The sequence below is a fragment of the Clupea harengus genome, chromosome 16, assembly GCF_900700415.2.
Source record: "Clupea harengus chromosome 16, Ch_v2.0.2, whole genome shotgun sequence".
NCBI classification, from domain to species: domain Eukaryota; kingdom Metazoa; phylum Chordata; class Actinopteri; order Clupeiformes; family Clupeidae; genus Clupea; species Clupea harengus.
Genome location: NC_045167.1, coordinates 15,470,033 through 15,492,532, shown reverse-complemented (window position 1 = coordinate 15,492,532; position 22,500 = coordinate 15,470,033). Strand labels below are relative to the sequence as shown.

The window sequence follows — 22,500 nt, the reverse complement described above, 5'->3', positions numbered from 1 at the left end:
CAGTCAATGCCATGCCTCCTGCTCCTCCACTATCGGCATCTCTTTCCCTCTGCACCAACTACCCATCCATCTCCCTCACAGGGCCGTGGCATCCTCATACCAGCAGGACCCGCCTCACACACACACACACACACACAAACACACACACACACAAACACAGCTCTCTGTCTTTCTCACCTCTTTCTATCCTTCCCTGCATCTCTCTCTCTCTCTTTCTCTCCCTCACTCTCTTTATACATTTCCCCCTTTCAACATTGCCTCCACTCTTCATCCTTCTTTCCATCGTTCTCCGTCCCTCACTCTCTCTCGCTCTCTCTCTCTTTCTCTCTTTTAATCTCTTCCTTTGACAGTTTGTGATATGGAGGAAGCTGCTGCTGCCTCATATATTAAAAGCCTCTAGCAGCAGGGGGCCATATTTATAATCCGCAAGCCCAGTGCGCCGTGAGCTGTGAAGTATCCTGAAGGTGACACGTTAAAAAAACACAGCACAGGAAAAAAAAGGAAAAGGCAAAGAAAAGAAAAGGGAAACAGGACCCTAGCAACAGAGAGAGAGATAGAGAGAGAGAAAGAAAGAGAGAGGGATAGCATAGTAATAAGTATGTAAGCCAAGAAACAAATAAATAAAATCGTCAAAATTGTTGCATCATAACATATCGACACACAGGTCAGTGCTTCTCTACAGGATTCCATAACGGGGCCCGGGGCCGTCTTCATGTTATGACAACATGTGCAAGTGGAGCACTGATTGCCTGTGATAATCGTCGCAATGTACACAGCTCTAACCCAAGTGACTGCTAACCCACTTTCTTGGCCACTACATCACTTCCTGTCAACGTTGCATCCTTCAGCAGGAGGCCATTTAGACAGCAACACGGCACTGTACTGTTTGACTGGGACCCATGTCACACACTTTTGACAAAGATGGAGACTATGTTATTTGTTCTAAACACCAAAAGAGACACAGTGACTGTCCTGCTAAAGAGTGCAGGGGGTGCAGGGGTTGGGTTAGTAGTAGGGTTGGGAAGGGTTTCGGTACTACAGGGAGATTGTTTGTGCGTTCCGTTTACCTCGGAAGTTGGAACTCTGAACTGGGAATGCCATCACACCCGAGTTGATCGCATTCCAGTAACAAGTCAGAAAACAAATGCTATACCAGTTGTTGTTGTTACCAGATGTTACCAATACCAGTTGATAACAACGCATAACGTGGTATTTTGCGCTTACAAACACCATAGCAACATCTGTCCACAGATAGAAGTTGGACAGTACGGTGTGTATATGGAAGTGCTAATAAAGTTGATGTGCCGGGGAAGCCATGTTGGATTCCGAAGTCGGGGTTGGTGAGGGTCGTCCAAGTTCTGAGTTGGAATTCCGATGCCTTCAGGGGGCGTTCCTATTGAAATTTCCGACTTCAATCTGGGAAATTCCCAGTTCCAACTGGAATGCACCCTGAGTCCTGAACTCTTTCTGACCCCCTCCCCCACAGAAGGCCATCAGAAACACCATGGCGAGAATGTTCTGGAAGAGCCAGAGAAACAATGGCTATTTCCTGATATCCTGAAGCACGGACCCACACAGAAAACAAAAGGCAGAAAGAAAAAGACAGGGAGAGGTGGGTGAAGACAGAGCAAGAGAGAGAGTGAGGGAAAGAGAAAGAAAGAGTAAGACGTGGTGTGAGAAGGACTTTAAGAAAGACACTGAAGTTTCCAAACATGCAGAATACATCAAATATGGCTGCACAGCAGGGTAGGAAATTTACATATTTTTAAGGGGGCAATTTTTGCCCCCACTGACTGAAATCCAGGGGCATTTAAAATAAAATTGGGGGCACTTTTAGAAACTTGTGAAATAACATTTAACTATGTTCAAAATAATAAACATACTTATTTAGGCTTAGAGTATATGGGGATTGTCATCAAAAGGCAATAATAAGACTATTAAGCAGTACTCTACAAATTCAAAGTGTTTTCTTACAGAAAATATAAATCAGACAATCATATTCAATTGTATTCTTATTTCTTTGTGGTTATTTATTGTTATTATTAAAAAGAATTAAACAACTATTAACAATTATACGTTTTGTCTTTCTTTTTTATAATAATAACTTATTATATTTATTGATTTTGTTGTTACCTTTAATCATGTACCTACCATAGTACAGGAAATACAGATAGGACTAGTTAGCTAGATGGCAAGCAAGCCTTTGTAGCTAACGCACTATCAGAGCTAGCTAACGTTAGCTAACTAACGTTTAACTAGCTGACGTTTAACTAGCTAAACCAAACTAAATAATTAAAAAATATATTATTACTAGTTATCATTCACCGTAAGCGATGGAGTGTTGCTTGCCGCCTGGTGACAAAAGGCCTTGTATTTCTTTATGTTTTCGCTCCCCTTGATGAAGTCAGTGTGCCTGTGCTGGATTGACAACGATTTGGCAACTCGTTGTCCACAAATCCGACATGCCTTGAAGAAAATTTGCGTCTTTTTCTTGTTGTCGTCATCATAGATATATATAAAGACTAGATGTCTCTGTCGGTAGGAAAAACGTATGGCCAGAGAATGTGTATTAAAACCGGATGTCGTCACTTTAATCCGGTCTCTGGTTGGATAAAACTTTTCAACAGAAATGGACAAGGACCTTTACTTTTTAGTTGAGAAGTTGTGTTGATCGCCTGACATGCAAACGATCGGTTTTCTTTAAATTATTATTATTTTTGTGAAGTTATACGGCTTATGTGAATAAAGCTATCTACACAACTTTTTATATGTCTACATTGACTCGTTTAGTTGTTCATGTGGTACACGTAGGTCTTAACTGAAGCTAACGCTTAGACCAAAAATCCATTGGAACACATAGTAGCTAGCTAGCCTCGCTGCTAATAAGTCTAACGTTAGCATGCTGATACAAATAGACCCATTATAGTCAGGTGGCTTAATGCTCAATTGACTTGTTAACCGAACTTTTACGAAGTCATACAACTAAACACACAGGTGACTTATTAACCTATGTCTACATTGACTCGGTTCGTTGTTCATGTGGTACACGAATGTTGCAGAGTATTGTCCTATTGTAGGACTTAACTGAAGCTAACGCTTAGACCAACAATCCATTGGAACACATAGCAGCTAGCTAGCCTCGCTGCTAATAAGTCTAACGTTAGCATGCTGATATGAATAGACCCATTATAGTCAGGTGGCTTAATGCTCAATTGACTTGTTAACCGAACTTTTACGAAGTCATACAACTAAACACACAAGTGACTTGTTAACCGAACTTTTACGGAGCTATATGACCAAACACAAAGCTAGCACTGTTAATTCCGCTATAGCTAGCCAGGTCAATTAGCTCGCCTAAGATACTGCAATTTAAGCTAACCAATTACCTCATTTCCCCCAAAACCCATCGATTACGTGTGTTTGTGATGTGTAACATATATCCTTAATCAGTCATTCAAGTTATTAACGTTTATTTACCGCTAGCGATTACACGACACAAGGGTAATTCAATCGCTATTAATGTTGAACTTGAACTTCAACAACGTCACACAACATTAAAAGTCAGGCATCGGCATGGTTCCTACAGAATAAATCAAAGGTCCTTGTCCATTTCTGTTGAAAAGTTTTATCCAACCAGAGACCGGATTAAAGTGACGACATCCGGTTTTAATACACATTCTCTGGCCATACGTTTTTCCTACCGACAGTCTCGTCCAACGGAGTCGAACGTCCGCACATGGCGGCCATCTTGCCCCGGTCAGTTCGCTCACCCATTGTGTTGGTATTGGTATGTACTTTTTAAATAACCATAACTTGCTCAATTTTCAACGGATTTACAAATGGTTTGGTTTATTACAAACGGTATTAACGTGGTTATAATTCGGGATGCTTTTTGGATATTTTTAAGAAAAGAACATAATTATTCATAAGTATGCAATGTCATAACTACATCTCTGACGTTTATAACAAACCAACCCGTTTAAAAATCGGTTGAAAATTGAGCAAGTTATGGTTATTTAAAAAGTACATACCAATACCAACACAATGTTATCGGTGAGCGAACTGACCGGGGCAAGATGGCCGCCATGTGCGGACGTTCGACTCCGTTGGCCAGCAACGCGGACGAGACATCTAGTCTTTATATATATCTATGGTCGTCATCCTCCACCCCAAGCCAATCTAGCTTCCATTTTTCGAATGAAAATTTTATCTTTTGGAACCTGAGATTGTGACGGAGACTGTGTTTGGTGATCCTCATTTCTCCTCACACCCGCAGTCACAGGTCTGATTAAGAAGCGCTCCATTTATAATTTTTGTTAGAACGTTCGGTTCTTCACGCACACGCAACATCAGTCAAGGCGAAAATCTAAAACATTTTATGGCAACTGGACCGGGTCATATAGGCTATGATGTTTTTGACAAGTTCATTACATTATTATTAGACAAAATTATCAGGGGCAAAATTATATTTCTTAGGGGCAGTTTTGCCCTTTGCCCTCGTGTATTTCCGACGCTGCTGCACAGTAAGGCAGGAAGGAGTAACAGAGAGAGAGAGAGAGAGAGAGAGAGAGAGAGAGAGATTCAAAGACGGAAAAGCCTGGCTTCAGGTCCTGAGACAATTCCAGGCCCTTCACCAGCACATAATCCATCTAATCCTGGGCACTGCCATTCATGACTAAGGCCATATCCACACAGACAAACACAGGGCAGAGAGCCATTCATGACTAAGGCCATATCCACACAGACAAACACAGGGCAGGGAGCCTTTCTCAGGGGGGCACTCTCCAGACTGTGAATATCCATGGGCAATTTTTCAAATCTCAAGTTGACAGACTCTTACCACACTTGGCAGACAGTCCTGGCTACTGACTGTCGGCAGATTGGCCACGTCAAATCCACAGTGTGCCTCAGTTTCCTTTAATTAGTGACTAGTGAACGTAATAATCTAACAGCTACCACATAGCAAAACAGAGCAGTCGCTGCAACTGTTTCCGCTCTCTTAAGATCTTTCCAGCATCTCTGTCCTAAGGAGAAGTTAGCGTAAGCTAGCGTAAGTAATCTGTACTTTAGATGAGCATGATAAACAACTTAGGATGTGGGTAAAAAGGGGGATAAGGTCCTGAATCAGGAGGAAATTGCTTTGCACATGGAAGGTCGTGTGTGAGTGTGAGGGAGCGAGAAAGATTTTGTGTGTAGTGTAGTGCGTGTGCAGACGTGCATGGTGGCATGTGTGTGTGTGTTAGTGTGTAGTGTGTGTAAACCCACATGGGGGTGAGTGGTATGTCTTGTGCACGTGAGCACTTGTGTGTGTGTTGTGTGTGTGTGCGTGTGTGCTGTGTGAGAAGGGCTTACTTGAGCGGCTCGTCGAAGCGGATGGTGGCGGCGCAATGGAAGACGATGTTGATGCAGGCGGTGAGCCGCTCCACGTCGGCGGCGCCGATGCCCAGGCCTGGCTGCGTCAGCTCGCTGCTCACGGGGACGATCTTGCTGTGGAAGTCCGGGTTGTCCTCGCGCACGCGGTCAAACAGCTACAGGAGATGGGAGACAGAGTGTTATGACATCATTTACACACACACACACATACAAACACACATAAACAGACACACATACACACACTCTCGTTCTCTCGTTCTCTCTTTCTCTCTCCCTCTCTGTCACTCACTCACTCACTCACTCACTCACACACACACACACACACATACACACACACACACAAGGGCGTCACCAGCATTTTGAGAGTGGGGGGGGCATATTTTGGCGGGGGGTCTGGGGGTCCTCCCCCCAAAAAATTTGAAAGATGTAGATGCAATTTCCCGCATTCTGGTGCATTTACCATGTTTTTAGATAAAAAATTATCTCTCTCTTTCATTGTTTTTCCTTGGAGTCGGCATGGTCTGCAATTACTGACTACTAAACATAGCACAAAAAGTACAGAAATTTGTGTTTGGTAGATTATTTCTTTGTTGTAACAATGCTTCTCGGCAATAAATCTTATACCGTTGGAAAGCCTGTTTATTTCCCTTTTGAATGGTGCCACATTTGTAAGGAACATGCATTTGGGGGATGAGCAGCAGAGCTGAGTATGTGGGTTGCACCCATGACAAATTTGCCAAAATTGCTAAATGCTAAATAGTTTATTCTTATGTTGGTATTCACTCTTGTTTTGAGTTGTTTAGTGGATTGGATGATTGAACTCTCGATCAGTAACAAGGAACAAACAAGACATATTGGCAATTTTACACTTTATTCATTTAATACACCCTCAGGAGCCTCAGGAGTAGGGATGGGTATCGTTTGGTTTTTATCCGATACCGGTACATAACCGATACTTTTAAAACGATACCGGTGCCTAAACGGTGCCGGAACCGATACTTTTTTTTTTTTTTTAAGCGCAAAGCGACGATTGACAACATTAAAGAAAGGCTTTTTTTATTGCCAAGGCAATTTTTTTTCTTCAAATTGAACAATACATTAACTGTTTAAAGTATATTATAAATATGAATACATACAAAACACTTGGCTTCCAACTACAGCTTCAAACTTTTTAACTTCAAACTATGAACATTATATCAACTGTAAACAACAGTTTATAGTATACTTAAATAAATATAAATAAATACAAAAACAGCTTCAAACTTCTTTTGCAAAAATATGAGCATATTTGCCTTTGGAGTCAAAAATGTATTATTTTGTTTGCATTTATTTCATGAAATTTCACCATTTTATGATTTGTTTATACCTATCTTTTCTATCTTGTTCATAGTTAATCTTGTTACTTGAACACACTGAGTACGAGAAAATGTGTACTGCCCCTTTAAGAGACTACCGTTGGTAGTTTATCTGTCATCTCCGTTTATTTTTCAGTTTTCAGTTGCTGATCTGCCGTTGACTCTTGCCTTCTCTCCCCTCTTTTCACGCAATTATTTTGTTGCATTTGCTGCACGTCGCGATGTTTGAATCTTTTTGTGCGAAATACAGCCACACTTTTGACCGTTTACCTTTCGGTATTTTCTCTGTTAAAAGGTTGATGGCTAGTTCTGTTTGTGCTTGCCTGCTCTTCACTGTCATAAGACTGTTGCTATGAAAACACCAATGAGCGTGAGCGACACAGGACAAAGTTTACATTGGAAGCTGGGGCAGTTTTACATGTGCCCCACGGAATCTGCCTAGCGACCGTGTTCAATTGGCTCAGGCACCGAAATGAAGCACCGAAATCTGCGTTGCATTTCGGTCCGGGTAGGTACCGGTTGCATTGGAACCGGTTCCATATTGGTACCGGTTCTCGGTACCCAACCCTACTCAGGAGCGGGTGGAAGATCCATACGCAGCCACAACAGCCTGGCACCACCTCCTCATGCTGGTCACCAACCTGGTCACACATTGCTGTGGGATGGCATTCCATTCCTCAACCAAGAGTCGTTGCAGATCAGCCATCGTGGTTGTGTTGGTCACTAACACGTACAGCACGCCCAAGCTGATATCAAAAGTGTTCACTTGGGTTGAGGTCTGGACTCATGGTAGGCCATTCCATTCTCTCCCTGATAGTATTAAATGAATAAAGTGTAAAATTGCCAATATTTCTTGTTTGTTCCCTGTTACTGATCGAGAGTTCAATCATCCAATCCAACAAACAACTCAAAACAAGAGTGAATACCAACAGGAGAATAGGAGAATTTTGGAACATTTTTCATGGGCGCAACCCACATACTCAGCTGTGCTGCTCATCCCACAAATGCATGTTCCTTACAAATGTGGCACCATTTAAAAGGGAAATAAACAGGCTTTCCAACGGTATAAGATGTATTGCCGAGAAAATGTCCTTACTTTTTGTGCTTATATATTTATTATGTTCTGGTACTGGGTAAACCCAGACCGATCTGCAATCTTAAATAACATTGAGCTTGGTCTGGTGATAGCCAGGATAATGTTTTGGTGTAATACACAGAGGACTGACAATGACAACTTTGGCACTTTATTCTCCATTTAATGAGAGCAAAATATTTAAAAGGAGGATTTAAAAAGTCGTTAGAAAAACTAGCATGTTAGCTAACGTTAACTCCAGATTAGCTCACAGTTAAAAAACAAACCACCTTCATTTTTTTTTAAGCTACTTGAAAAAAACATCATCGCTTTCTGCCTGAAACAGACGCCTAGGTCTGAACACGGGCAAAAGCACAACATATTTCAGACCCAGAATAAGAAATCAACAAATCCTGTTCCACTTGTAATGGGTAAATAAAGTATGGTATTGCCTAGTGCTAGTTGTAGGTAAATAGCTTGCTTATCTAGCTATAATCATTATGTTTGCAGAAGGATCTTTGTGACTTAATGCTTTTATAGCCAGAGAATGTCTCATAAGGGTGCTTTGGCCACTAAAGGGAAAACTTGGACAACTCTGACTTACTTTCCTCTTCCTCGGAAAAAAAACACCTTATGTCCATCTCGTCTGTGGAACAGCTAGCGCGATCAAACGCTTCGATCAAAGAGTATGGGAGTTGAATCTGGTGCGTGATGTGTAGGAAACCAGGAAAACGCGGAGTGGATTTCTATTGCTATGGGTATTCCTCCTACTGATAAAGTGGAACGGATTTAATTGTGAAGCAATGGAAAGAACGCTGGACTAGTAGACCAGTCACGCACTAATATTTTGATGGCAAATGTGGGGGGGTCCAAACGACTTTTTTTTTAAAGTGAGGGGGACGTGACCCCCCCCAAGTTATATTGTGGCGACGCCCATGCACACACACACACCAGAGACACCATCAACTGAATCAGTTATCAGTAATGAGCCTAGTTCAGTTTAGAGCAATACACAAATCAAATTTAATCATTGAGTCCACTGAAGATATGATTACAAGTCAAGCTCTGGTAGCAGATGGTTCCACTTCACATGATAAACATCAACACTGTAAATTCAAGTTGGCATTAATGATTGCTTGAGCACTGAACTGTGGATGACTCCCTAGTTCCAGTGACTTCTTGAACTTGCAACAACAACTCACACACACACACACACACGCATACACACACACACTGGTGCCAATCGATACCTGCATATTTCCGATCTACCCTGATCTGTGGCAAGTGAAGGGAGGGCAAATGAGACTGCGCTCACGGTGCACCCCACCCCCCTCCCTCTCCCCCATTTAACTCACACAGTGAGCAGGAGAGGCTTCCATCTCTAACACTTACATGTACTGAGCAGGGAAAAAATCAATCCAATCTCCATTACCCAGGTTCACACGGCAGCCTCCCGCCCAGCGACTGATCACATCTGATGGGATCACATTTAGACCGGATCATAACGGCATAACAATTATTATCCACTCAGACTCTCAGGCCAGCTTGCAGATGATGAGGCAATTACTGCACAGCCACTCTGTTTAGGTTCGACTTAGAACGAAAATCCTCAGCCTTAGTGTATAATACAATCAGTGGTACACAACTTGTAAACATTGTGTAACATTGAGGTTAATGTTAATGTGGAGAGTTAGATAACTAAAACTTTGACAACAAGAGGAGATGGGGGTTTGAGTGTTGAGTCCTGAATCTAATCCTACACTACAGGGGCAGGTGCCAAAGGACTGCATGTGTTCAACATTCTGCTGAAGTTTCTCAGCCGCAGTTTCTGTCTGTGGCCAATGAGGCTTGAAGCCACATCGTCAGTACTCATATGTATAGGTCATGTGTCATGTGCCATGTTGGCTACCATGAGGACTGATATTTCACACACTCCCCCACACACGCGCGCACACACACGCACACGCACACGCACACGCACACGCACACGCACACGCACACACACACACACACACACACACACACACACACACACACACACACACACACGCTTGAGTTATGCTGCCTCCTCAATCTCCTTCAGCCCTGTGGACAGCTGGACACCCGTGGGGTCCTGAGGAGCACTTTTGGGCGTCCCTAAAAAAAGCCTTTCATCTTGTGCCCATTAAGATACCTGACAGCCCATCGCTCATGCTGCAGAGGGCAGCGACATCACGCCCCCCACCCTCACCCTCACCCCCACCTTCAACCTCACAGGCAGGCCAAGAAAAGAGGCTACACTGAACTACCGGCCAGCAACACTGGACGTACGACCCTTGACCGATTTCTGGTCAGTCATCTTTTATTCTTTTACAAAATGAAGGCTGCTTTTTTTTATTTTATTTTATTTTATTTTATTTCTAATTTACAAGATAGAAATAATGCAAACAATTAGATGATCATACAGAAAATAGAAAACAGTGCCATGTGCCACGAAAACACACTTTAGTTTCACCAGACTTACTGTTCACATTTAAAAGTACTATAAAATGGGCTTTTCCCAGCATTGGAATTTGACTAGGAGAGTGGGGAACCAAATGCCTACTGCAGTGAGTAGATTTACAGTCCTGAACATAAATCTGCAACACAAATAGTGTGCATAGGTTGAGGAAAGTGATTACAAGCATGTAGCAGCTTGTTAATGCTGACCGTAAGTTTGTACTGAAGAGAAGGACAGTTGATGAAGGGAGACAGAGGGAGAGAGAGAGAGAGAGAGGGAGAGAGATAGAGAGACAGGTGGTCTTGATTTCGATTGAGTTGAGCATGTGGTTGCACATATGAGACCTTGTCTTCCCCTCCTCTCCAGCTTAGAGAAGTCACTGAGTGCACAAATACACACACAAACACACACACACACACACACACACACACACACACACACACACACACACACACACACATACACACACACACACACACACACACACACACACACACACACACACTGATATTATTTCACCTGTTCTCACTCCCGCGTGGTGTCTGGGACAATAATCTGATATCTAAAGAGGATTTAGTGATCTCTGGATCTCTGGTGGGGATTTGCTCTCTACACACTGTGGCCACATTACCCACAAGCCCCAGCGTCTGGCCTCACTCCGGCCCCAAGGGTTGACAGGGGTAGGAAGACAGAGAGGAATACACCCAGATAGAGGGAGACAGGTACTGAGCAGCTTATTGATAAAATGCCTTTATACAGTATTTCATGATGATAAACCATTTGAATTTGAATTTCATAAGAGATTCACTCTCTGTCTGTCCGTCTCTCTCTCTCTCTCTCTCTCTCTCTCTCTCTCTCTCTCTCTCTCTCTCTCTCTTTCACACACACACACACACACACACACGCACACACACACACAGAGTGCGTGCATTGTCGGCTCTAATATTGCCCTGACCAGCAACCTCCTCCCTCAGAGCACAGATGTTGAGTTATGCCACTGACAGCTGTTCACTGGTTCCCTGTCTCTATCTCCCCCCTCTCTCTCTGCATCAGCACATTTTCATACTCTGTCTTTCTCTCTATTCTAGATTCTACAATTTCGCCTGCTCCTATTTCTTTACTCTCCTGTTTTTATCTCCCTCTCTCTCTCTCTCTCATGCTGTTTCTGTGCATCCTCTCACATCATCTTCTCATTTAAAATGCACTTCTTTCTCTAATTCTCTCCCTCCCTCCCTCTCTCTGTGTCTCGCTCCCTCTCTGTCTCTGTCTCTGTCTCTGTGTCTCCCTCCCTCTCTCTTGCTCTCTCTCTCTCTCTCTCGCTCTCTCTCTCTCTGCGGTGTCCAGATTGATGGCCCTGTCCCCTGTGTGGCTCCAGGCCCTCGCTGTGACGTCTCTCCCCCTGACCATAAATCAGTCAGCTGCAAACAGACTGCTCTCATCCTCTGCGTCCAAATGAGATGAGACTCTCTCTCTCTCTCTCGCTCCCCCTCTCTCTCTCTCACACACACATACACACACACACACTCACACACTCACACACACACACACACACACACACACACACACACACTAACACACACATACTGCTACAGCTGTCCACCTTCCAACCTTACAAAGAAAGCTCAAGAGTCCCACAAATACTAAACACAAGTAGATCAAGTGGGAGGACTTGCTCTCTTTCTGTCCCTCTCTCTCAAACCCAGCACCCATGATGCACTGCTGCTCACCCTGTACACTGGCCATCTGTCCACACACTATGCCCGAAGAACACACAGCCAAAACCAACCCTCCAACCAGACACACACGCACACATACACACACACAAACAAAAGGCACAGACACACGTAATCACACAGACTCACCCACATACACACACACACACACAAACACACACACACACACACACATAATCACACAGTGGCACATATACACACAGAAAGCTCTGCTCACACTCATAACACTGCCTCATAACTCCCATTACCAGGGATTACTGCTGCTGAGGTCATGGAGCATATGAAGAACACAGGGAGTCTCCAAGTTAGCACACATTAATAGGCTGCAAATACATGAAATGAGACACGCAGAAACACACGCACACACACACACACACACACACGCACGCACACACACATGCACACACGCGCATGCACACACACTGTCTCCAAAGGAAATGCCAGTACCCCAGCATTGGTCTGAGGCTTTGATGAGGATTGCAGTTATAAATAAGTTGAGGCATATTTTAGGGAGTCTTGTCCGTAAAAATATTTAAAAAACGACCCAAAACCCTAAACCAGACAGTGGAAGCCATGATGACATGGATGACCACAAGCACAAACTTCCCATCACTGGGGCTGAGGTTGCCAAGCAGCAGGGGCAAAGACAGTACAACCAATGTTTTGACTTCTCCCTCCATCTCTCTCTCTCTCTCTTTCAAACACACACACACACACACACACTAGCAGCAGCACCCACACCATTCCAAAGTCTGAATGGTTTAGAGCAGTGGTTCCCAAACTTTTTACAGTCCCGTACCCCTTCAGACATTTAATCTCCAGCTGCGTACCTGAATAATATGTGCCACAAGTGACCCAAACCTTCTAAGGTTGTTGTTTGCCAGCCATCAACAGAACAGAAGACTAAAAAAACATTATTTGCAGACGATTGGGAAGATGAGCGAATTCATTTGACAGGCTACGGAGGTCTGTGTTGAATAGGGGGGCGTGGCCGGAGCGGAGTTCAGCACAGACGTGACATTTTCTCAGTGGTTTTGTTTTCTAATTAATGCTTGTTCATCGTTGCAATCGTTGTTGTGTTCATAAGAAAGAAATACAGCCTTGCAGGACAAAATACAGGGGAATTTGGGCGATTTTGATGCACAAAATGATGTTTCCGTCTGAAAGTTGCAATTCTGTTTCAAACGGTACATTCTGCGAATTCCGTCCGTTTTCTGTTATCGCGGAAATTTTCTCCCCGCGTACCCCCTGAACCACTTCGCGTACCCCTGTTTGGGAACCGATGGTTTAGAGGAAATGGCCCCCCTCTGTATCTGTGTCTTTTTTCCCCTCATTCTCCAAAAATCCCATTCACACTCACACACACACACACACACACACACACACACACACACACACACACACACACACACACACACACACACACACACACACACAGACAGACAGACACACACAGACCAACAGAATGCACACAGATACAGTAGCTAATTCCACTGTAATACTTGAAGTACTGACTGCACTGGAATGGAGACAGTTACTGCGATACAAGCTGTCTATTTCATAGTCCAGCTGAGAGAGCTCAGCCCTGTCTTCTCTGCATGTCGGGGTGGAATCATATGTAGATGTGGGTGCAGACTGAGTGAGTGAGTGTGTGTGTGTCTGCATGGCAGGCCAGACTCAAGACTGGCAAAGACATGCACGGCGCTCTCATTAGATACAAGTGCTATGACTCATCTGTACGAGAGAGAATGAGAGGGTGTGTGAGCATGCTGAAAAGAGAGAGAGAGAGAGAGAGAGAGAGAGAGGGAGAGATAGACGGAGACGGAGAGATAGAGGGAGAGGGAGAGAGGAGAAAGGAGAAAGGAGGAGAATAAGAAAGAGCGAGAATGCTACTACTTTGTTACTACTAGTGGTTGAGACAGAGAGTGAGAGAGAGTGAGAGAGGCCCAAGTCAAACAGGAGGGATTGCCTTCTTTAGCCTCTGGCTGGCTCCTGGCTGCAGGTCTGGTCCTCCTCTCCAGCGTCTCATTATGAAAGCGCCCCGCTGATAGCACCAAAGCCTCCAAAGCGCCCTCACCCCTTCCCCTGCCTGTCAGCTCGTTCGCATCCTCACGGCGTGACGCACAGCCGAGCACAGCCCCAGCAGGCAACACACACAGGGAGAGAGATGAGGGAAGAAAGTGAGAGAGGAAATGAAGGAGAGAGAGAGACATAGACACAGAGATGGTGACAGAGAGAGAGAGAGAGAGAGAGAGAGAGAGAGAATCTTGAGTGCACTGGGGGTCATAGGGTTCGCAGGGGTCAGATGAGCCTGCTCATTGTTCCTGTCAGAGAGTCAGAGAGGAGCATTGTGGGATACTAGTGGGGGTTATCTGTGAGGAGAGCTGTTTCTGTGCCAGGCTGCTACTAGTGGCCTTTATCGCCACTAGCTCCATCTGTACCACTGGCATCAATAAGTTAACAGAATGTGTGTGTGTGTGTGTGTGTGTGTGTGTGTGTGTGTGTGTGTGTGCGCGCGCGCTTGCCTGCTCCTGTGTGTGCGTGTTTGTGTGTGTCTGGGAACAATAGCCTCTCAGTCCACTACTGGCAGCCCAAGACCTTTCTTAGGGCCAGAGGAGTGATGGTTTGGCTCCACTGGTCCGACTGCTTGGGCTAACTCTGTTTGTAGCCCTCCTGCACCGTCTCCTGCTCTCTAAGTGTCTGCTTCTCCACCTTCCTCCACCTTCCTCACCTGCCCCCTCATACTGACTTCACACAGTGACTCCAGGGGTAACATTGGAAAAGGTTGGTGATGCCATGCAAGCATTAACTGTATCGTAAAATGAAGCGAGTCCAGCGAAATGATCTCAGTGTCCTTCTCAGTATGTCCTCAGCTCCCCCTAAAGTCACAAGCTGAATGATTATGAGAAGGTTGATAAGATAACGAAAGGAACTGATAAAAAAAGACAAGGACACTTAAGAGACATCCTTCTAGAAACGTCAGGTCATGAGAACCTGAGAACGCAGAACCTCTGAGTGATGAAGAGGAAGGAAGAAGGTTAGAGGACAAGAACGGACATTGAAAAAAGGAGAGACCAGCACAACAAAACAAAGTCTTAGGGTTCTTCATAGACTATTATCCACTGAAAAATGTTTTACCTTCAAGGAAAATGTCTAAGAAATATTTGAAAGGGTTACTCTAGGGACACACTGAGGAACCTTTCGTAATAAAAAACGAACAAAAGCTATTCATCCATAGGGCCTGAGGGAGAGGGAGAGGGAGAAGGAGAGGGAGAGGGAGAGGGAGAGGAAGAGGGGACTGGGACATGTCTGTACCTCTCCTCCTTCTTTGTGGATGTGATGCGTCTGTCCCTGCACTAATGGCTCTTGCATCCAGAGATGGCAACCTGAGCTGGCCACTGGAACCTCCACTCTCTCTCTCTCTTTGTCTCTCTCTTTCTCTCGACATTACTCCCTCTCCTCGCCCCTCTCCCTCTCTCTCTTCACCTCTATTCCCCCCTTTTAATTTCTCGTGTCTTCCTCTCTACCCTCTCTCTCTCTCTCTCTCTCTCTCTCTCTCTCTCTCTCTCTCTGAATAGAGCAGACTCCTGAGCCCCAGAGCAGGGCTGTCCTCTGGCTGGCAGACGAGAGAGGAGGTTGGGCAGGACATGGCCCTTCCAGCCCAGAGAGACAAGGAGGGGGGGGGGGGGGGGGGGGGGGGGGGGGGGAGTGAGGGAGCGAGTGATAGATACTGAGAGAAAGGGATAAAGAGCATGAAAGGGAAGGTAGTTGAGGGGAACGAAAAAAGGGAAGAGGAAGAGGGCAGATAAAGAGAGAGAGAGAGAGAGAGGAAGAGTGAGGGAAGAGAGGGAAAGTGATCATGAGAAATAGGACATGCAAGTAAAAAAAAGAGAGAAAGAAAGAGAGAGAGAATGGCGGCATATGAAGGCAGAGAGTGAGGGGGGGAAACTGTCACATCTCCCTCCCTCCAACCCCTTCCTGCCTTGCTGTAGGCCCCTGGGAAAAGAATTACAGCGTCCTCAGATTGCATTAAACACGCGTGACAAGACATGACTCTCACACACACTCACACACACACACACACTCACACACACACACACACACACTCACACACACACACTCACACACACACACTCACACACACTCACACACACTCACTCTCACACACTCTCACACACACTAACACACACACACACACACACACACACACACACACACACACACACACACACACACACACACAAACTCTTGAGGTGTGAAATGAATAAACGGAACTGAACACAGGCTGCTTCTGTTGTTTCTGTGCATTTTCATTGGCCTCATTTTGTGCAGCACGCTGTTTTCTGACAGGACAATAAGATAAGACATCTCAAGGTGAGATTCTCATGTTGGAGAGGGGAGCTGTCATGGCTACACACACACACACACACACACACACACACACACACACACACACACACACACACACACACACCAAGCAAAACTATTTTAGATCTTTGAAGGTGGCAGCAGAAGCCAAAAGGAATGAGAACACAAGTCTCTTCCACTTTACATTCTCTCCCAACAATTTATTTTTAAATTTTAAATGGATTCCCTCTTTCGCTTTGTATCCTAACATCATAACAAAGGGGCTGAAACATCCAGTGGCAGAGGGCTGGTGGATTAGTTGTCATTAAAAACACACACACGGGTGAGCATAGCTCACACATGAAAACACACCCTGCGCTGTCATAGAGGAAGAGAGAGAGAGAGAGGGAGAGGGAGAGAAAAAGATGATGCAATCGTAGGTCTTTTCAGGGCTGCTTGTTGTGATCTGACCGCTTTCAGCGCAGGCAGAGAGGAAAACACAGGGAGAAACAGAAAGAGAAAATGAAGGCGAGGTGAGAGATGAGGAGGGCGATATACTGGCTCAGGTCTTTTCAGGACTCTTTATTGTTAAAGCTGCTCCTCTCTTACCCTGACCAAAGGCAGACTGACAGAGAGAGAGATAAACAGAATGAGAGAGAGAGAGAGGGAGGGAGGGTGGGAGAGAGAGGGAGGGAGGGAGGGAGGGGGAGATGAGGGAGGGAGGTGGACAGATACTCCCTCTCAGGTTCTTTCATTGTCATCCTTGAACTCTTACAGGAGGGAGGGAGGGAGTGATGCGGAGGAAGCGAGGAGGAGGAATAAAAGATGGGTAGAAGAGAGATACAAGCTCCAACTCAAGGTGCAATAAGGGGGAGAGCCATAGGCACAGGTAGACAAGAACAGACCAGGGGGATTTGAATTCAATTCAATTCAGTCCAGTCAGATCAATACAATGGTTTTCTTACATTGCCAAAGCAAAACATTTCAACTCTAAGTTTAAACAGACTGATACAACTCTCACTTTCTCTTTCTCTCTTCTCCATTTCTTCCCGCTGCTCTCTAAGCTCTCTCCCAGCGGCTCATGTCAGATTATACTGCCAGAGAGAGAGCCTTCATCCAGGCTGGGAGAGGTCCGCACAGCCCCCTGGCAGGCAGCTTCCCCGGAGCTGGGTCTTACACAGAGAGGGACGGGGTCATCTTCAAGGACGCATTACACACCAGCGCTCCAAACGACAAAACCATGGCATTCGAGCTGGGCCTGTCAATTGGGTTACAGCGAACCGCCACACTTAGTAAATACATTTGCGGGGGATCAATATGTGGCTGAGGATTAAGGAGCCGGCAGAGATGGAGGAGCCTGTAAGGAATCTCTGATTGCCCACACCCATATCTCCTCACCACTGGGAAAAAGTGGCCCCTGTGGCTGGAAGGGCTGCATTACTGTCAGGCCAGAGCCAAGCGGACTTGGGGGGACAAACCCTGACAAGATGCTGGGAGGGGGGGGGTCTCGGGATGGCCTGTCATACCAAATAGCTTGTAGCCTCTGCAACCTAATGTAACCCGTGTGTGTGTGTCCGACGGCCCCTTTTGCTCAGGCCTCTGTGGCCGACCTCAGGGGTGTGTTCAGGAGGTGGGCAGGGTCACCAGGGCCCCTGGGTGCTGAGAGCTGAATGCAGTGCAGTGGAAGAGGAGGCAGAGAATGTAGCCCCGGGGTTATGGCAGGACATGATGGCGATGATGAGCTTCTAATTATACTCGGTTGGGCACTAAGTGCCTGACGTGCGCAGTTGCACACACATGGCAGACATGCACACACACACACACACATGGCAGACATGCACACACACACAACAGAGGTGTGGGCATAGGACTATCCCAAATGGTATTTGTTGACAGATGCCGTCATCACCTTACATTCTTGTACTTCACGTGAGAGCTGTTATAATTAGGCTAAACACACAAACACACACACACACACACACACACACACACACACTGGACACACCTCCATATTACTATACCAAGCACAAAGTACTACTTCTTGTCATGACGTACATCATGTACGTCACATGAGGTCTTGCCTCTCAAATAATTAGACCACACACACACACACACACACTCTCCTCCCATAGATACCTTCCATCTGCATACCAGTGCACTGAATCTATTTCAGTTGAATCAGCAGGAGATCAATAACACGCCTTACATTCAAAAGGGTAAGTAATTACATAAATGAATAATTCAGTTCCCCACTGCCATCGCTGCCTTTTCTTTCACTTTATTTATATCTCTCGCTGCTCCCTCACTGGCTCGCTCACAAACAGCGTCTGTTGAATCAGACCTTTGTGTTCATTCACTTTCTAAGACCTCTGAGGAGGTTTTTGTACGGTTTTCTTCTTCATAATGGAAGCTGGGTAAGGGATATGCTGCCCCGCTGTTCTGGAATCAGAATCCCTGTCCTGTCTCCTTAACCTTTGACTGTTCTGGAATCAGAATCCCTGTCCTGTCTCCTTAACCTTCTGTTCTGGAATCAGAATCCCTGTCCTGTCTCCTTAACCTTTGACTATGTGAGTCAAAACGAGGAGGCTGGCCTTGGAACAGTGAAAACCCCCCACTGTTCTGCTTCCTCCAGAGGCCATCAGCAGCCCATTCACAGGGCCTGTGTGCCGTGAGAGAGCTAGGCTGAGAGGGCCGTGTCGATAAATTCCCTTGAGTTAAAGTTTCCTGTGGAACTTTAATTTGATTGGCCTTCGTGTGCTCGCACCTGCCATATTTTCTTTTTTGGTCTGTAGAACTTTCTCCTCAGAACCGATTCCTCCCTTCCCCCTCATTACCCGGCTGGTTCTGTAACTCTCCTATCGGCGTGCTACAGATTGTCTGGTTCTGTAACTCTCCTATCGGCGTGCTACAGATTGTCTGGTTCTGTAACTCTCCTATCGGCGCGCTGCAGATTGTCCGCTCCTTCTCCTGGCCTCAGCATATTCTGTAGCGATGACACTGTAGTAGCTCACAGATAGACCAACCTGTCCAGGCCAGTCGGCTGTGATGCTGACACACACAGGACATTCGGAGAGGCTCTTTCTGTTGAATGCCAGATTTGTCCCGGTGGAGCGTGTGCCTGGCAGGAGGAGGAGGACGGCCCGGTGGTGGTGAGGCAGTGATGACTCCGGTGGTGGCCGGGGACGCTGCGGTGTAATTGAGCTGATTTGCTTCGCACAACCGCAATCTCCGGGCGGCCTAATTACACCCCTCCTCGTCCATCCGCCGCATGCCACAATCCGTCGCCTCCCTCCTCCACCTCCTCCTCCTGCGTTGAACCAACCACCCTGGCATGAAAGCTGTAACAACCAGTGAGTGGGCATCGTGCCAAGGCCCACAGCCATGGGCATACTGCCAGCAGAGGCGGCGGTGGTAGCAGAAAGGTGCCCGTCATAAGGTGGCACACGAGCCCCGGAAACACCCAGTTGCTGTAATCGGTTACCTGCTGAAACGAGCATATGTCCAGATGCTCCTTCTGTTGTCACGAGTCAAACATAAAACGGATGTTGATGCTCCCTGCGCCAGCTGAAGACTGCAGTGGGCATCAAAACACATACCCACGCGTGGCTGGCAGAGAGTGGCTTATATTTGCTGCCATTCAGTGCTGCGCTTTCTGAACTTGGCCGGCACGTTCTCACCGACACAACTTTAAAAAGCATTCTATCAAACCAGGAACCAAACACAGACAATGCTGAGAGAGAATGTTGAAGAAAAACTAATAATGTGCAAAGCATTAAAAGTAAGCTGAGGAGAGAACAGACCTTTTTTCTGTGAGCCAAGATACCAAGCACAAAACTGGCACAAATATAAAGTATCTGTAAATAAGTGAACACATTACTGTGTATACTGCACATGTAGAATGTTTCTCTACAACAATGCTTCCTCTTTCATGTTTTTCAAGTAGGCAGGCAATCACTCTGCACTGTAACCCCCCCACACACACACACACTGTGACTTTCTCTCTCGTGTCAGGACAAAAAGAGATCAGCGAGGCACGGCTTTACACCATGTCATGTCACGATCCAGTCAGTCAGTCAGTCAGTCTCCACGGCGACACCGGAGCCCTCCCTCTGCTATGGAGGGAAACACAAGCCCCAGAGTCCAGAGAGAGCAGAGGAGTCAATCATTTATAAATATTTACATTGTGGGACAGACAACATCTCGCTGGACCATCAGGCTGGGGGGGGCAACTGAGTGTATAGAACGACTGGGAGGGGAGTGTGTGTGGACGGATATGGAGAAGATGCTCTGAGCACATAGCTCATAACCCCCCCATGCTTCTTCGTCTGTCAAAAATCAATAGAGCTATTCATTGATTTAAAGGTCGTTTGTTAGGTACAGTAAATCCTCAGTAGAAGACTTGCATCCCTGCCTCCATCCATACAGCATCCCCACACTCACATAGACCATATAGGCCTTACATCCCACTGACACAGACACAGACACAAAGACAGAGACAGACTGATGCTCAGAGATAGCAAGACACTGTTTCAGCAGTTCATTCTGTCTTCTTAATAAGACTCACCATAAGATCACAGCTCTAAACACATATGAACACACACACACACACACACACACACACACACACACACACACACACACACACACACACACACACACACACACACACACACACACACACACACACACACACACACACACACACACACACATTCACTCTCTCTCTGCCAAATTGAAATTCAGACAAGCTTTATTGGCATGACTTTGTAACAGTTTTGCCAAAGCAATGCAATGGAAATACAATACAACAACATGTGATACATAAACATATTTGACATTGAGTGTAGGTAATAAAACAATTACATATGCATATAGCATTAATTATAATAGTAATAATAATAGTAATATATATATATTATATATTATAAAATAATGAATACATACATTGTTGTCTTGTGGGTATCCCTTAAATCATGGCAGGAGGTGACATATCGTGCTGCTGTTGGTATTAGTTACGGCTGTTCTCCTAATGTTACCTAAATTTCCCTCAGGATTAATAAAGTATCCATCTATCTATCTATCTATCTATCTAATGTACATTTAGTATTTTTTTGGTTTGATCATTTGGGATTCTGGGATTTTTAGTAAGGGAAGAGAACTGAACAAATTGTTTCATTCCTACCACAATGCAGCAGGAAGTGTTCCTTGCGTGCAGAAGGAGCATATTCTTTCTACCATGTTTGTCTGTGACGACCTTTTCCAATGGCTTGTGTGTCTTCCTCATGTCAGATAAATATTCTGCAATTTTGTGTTCTATTCTTTTTGCGACGAGTGATGTCATTTTCTTTTTTCTTTTTTTTAGGGCACCCTTGTGTATCTTCTGCACCAAGAGCAGAACATAGAAACATTTCTCTCTCTCTCTCTCAAACACACACACACACACATACACACACACACACACACACACACACACACACACACAGACCTGCCCCCCTGAAACTCCAGGTCCTGATCATCATCAATATGTCACCAGGACAACACCATGCCAGCCCAGTCCCTGACGAGAGCCATCCAAACGACCACAACAGGCTACAAATTCAGCACAGCCACTGAGATAAACAATGCCTGCCAAATCCAAACCCAATCCCAGTCTTACTCCATTTCATTGCCCCCTGGTCCCATCTCCACAAAGGCAACAATCTGAAGAAATCAATAGTGGGAATAACAAAGTACTTCTGCACTGAGTGTGTCTAGGCTGCAGCCTTTAACGACTCCTTGAAGAGTCATAGAGATTAAGTATCAGGTATAAAGCAGATCATATTTTTTTGCGAAAGCAGGCTACAAAAGACATTTCTGCTATGAGAAAAAAAATGTTTTATGGACTTGAATGTTTATATAGTTTTTTGCCGTATTGCCAGCTGCATTGATGCTCTCAGACTGTCGTCTATCTTGCCCTGTAAATAATTTTGAAATAGCAGGGCATATCAGTGTCTTCCATCCGCTCTCTGCTGAGAGAGGGAGGGGCTCTAGGTGTGGTGCCCACATCGCTTTGCTCTGCAGCTCTTATAAGACCAGATGTGTAGAGGAGCAACTGGAAGAGTGTGTGTGTGTGTGTGTGAGAGTGAGAGAGTGTGTGTGTGA

General features: G+C 45.4%; 1 protein-coding gene across 1 annotated transcript in view; it reads right to left on the bottom strand.

The window, feature by feature from the left end:
* Positions 1-22,500, bottom strand: part of si:dkey-97m3.1 (fatty acyl-CoA reductase 1) — a 63,616-nt gene that overhangs the window by 12,828 nt on the left and 28,288 nt on the right. The window contains exon 3 of the mRNA XM_031582877.2: positions 5,353-5,528. Coding sequence (XP_031438737.1) covers positions 5,353-5,528 — 176 coding nt within the window. The remainder of the gene's footprint in view (positions 1-5,352; positions 5,529-22,500) is intronic.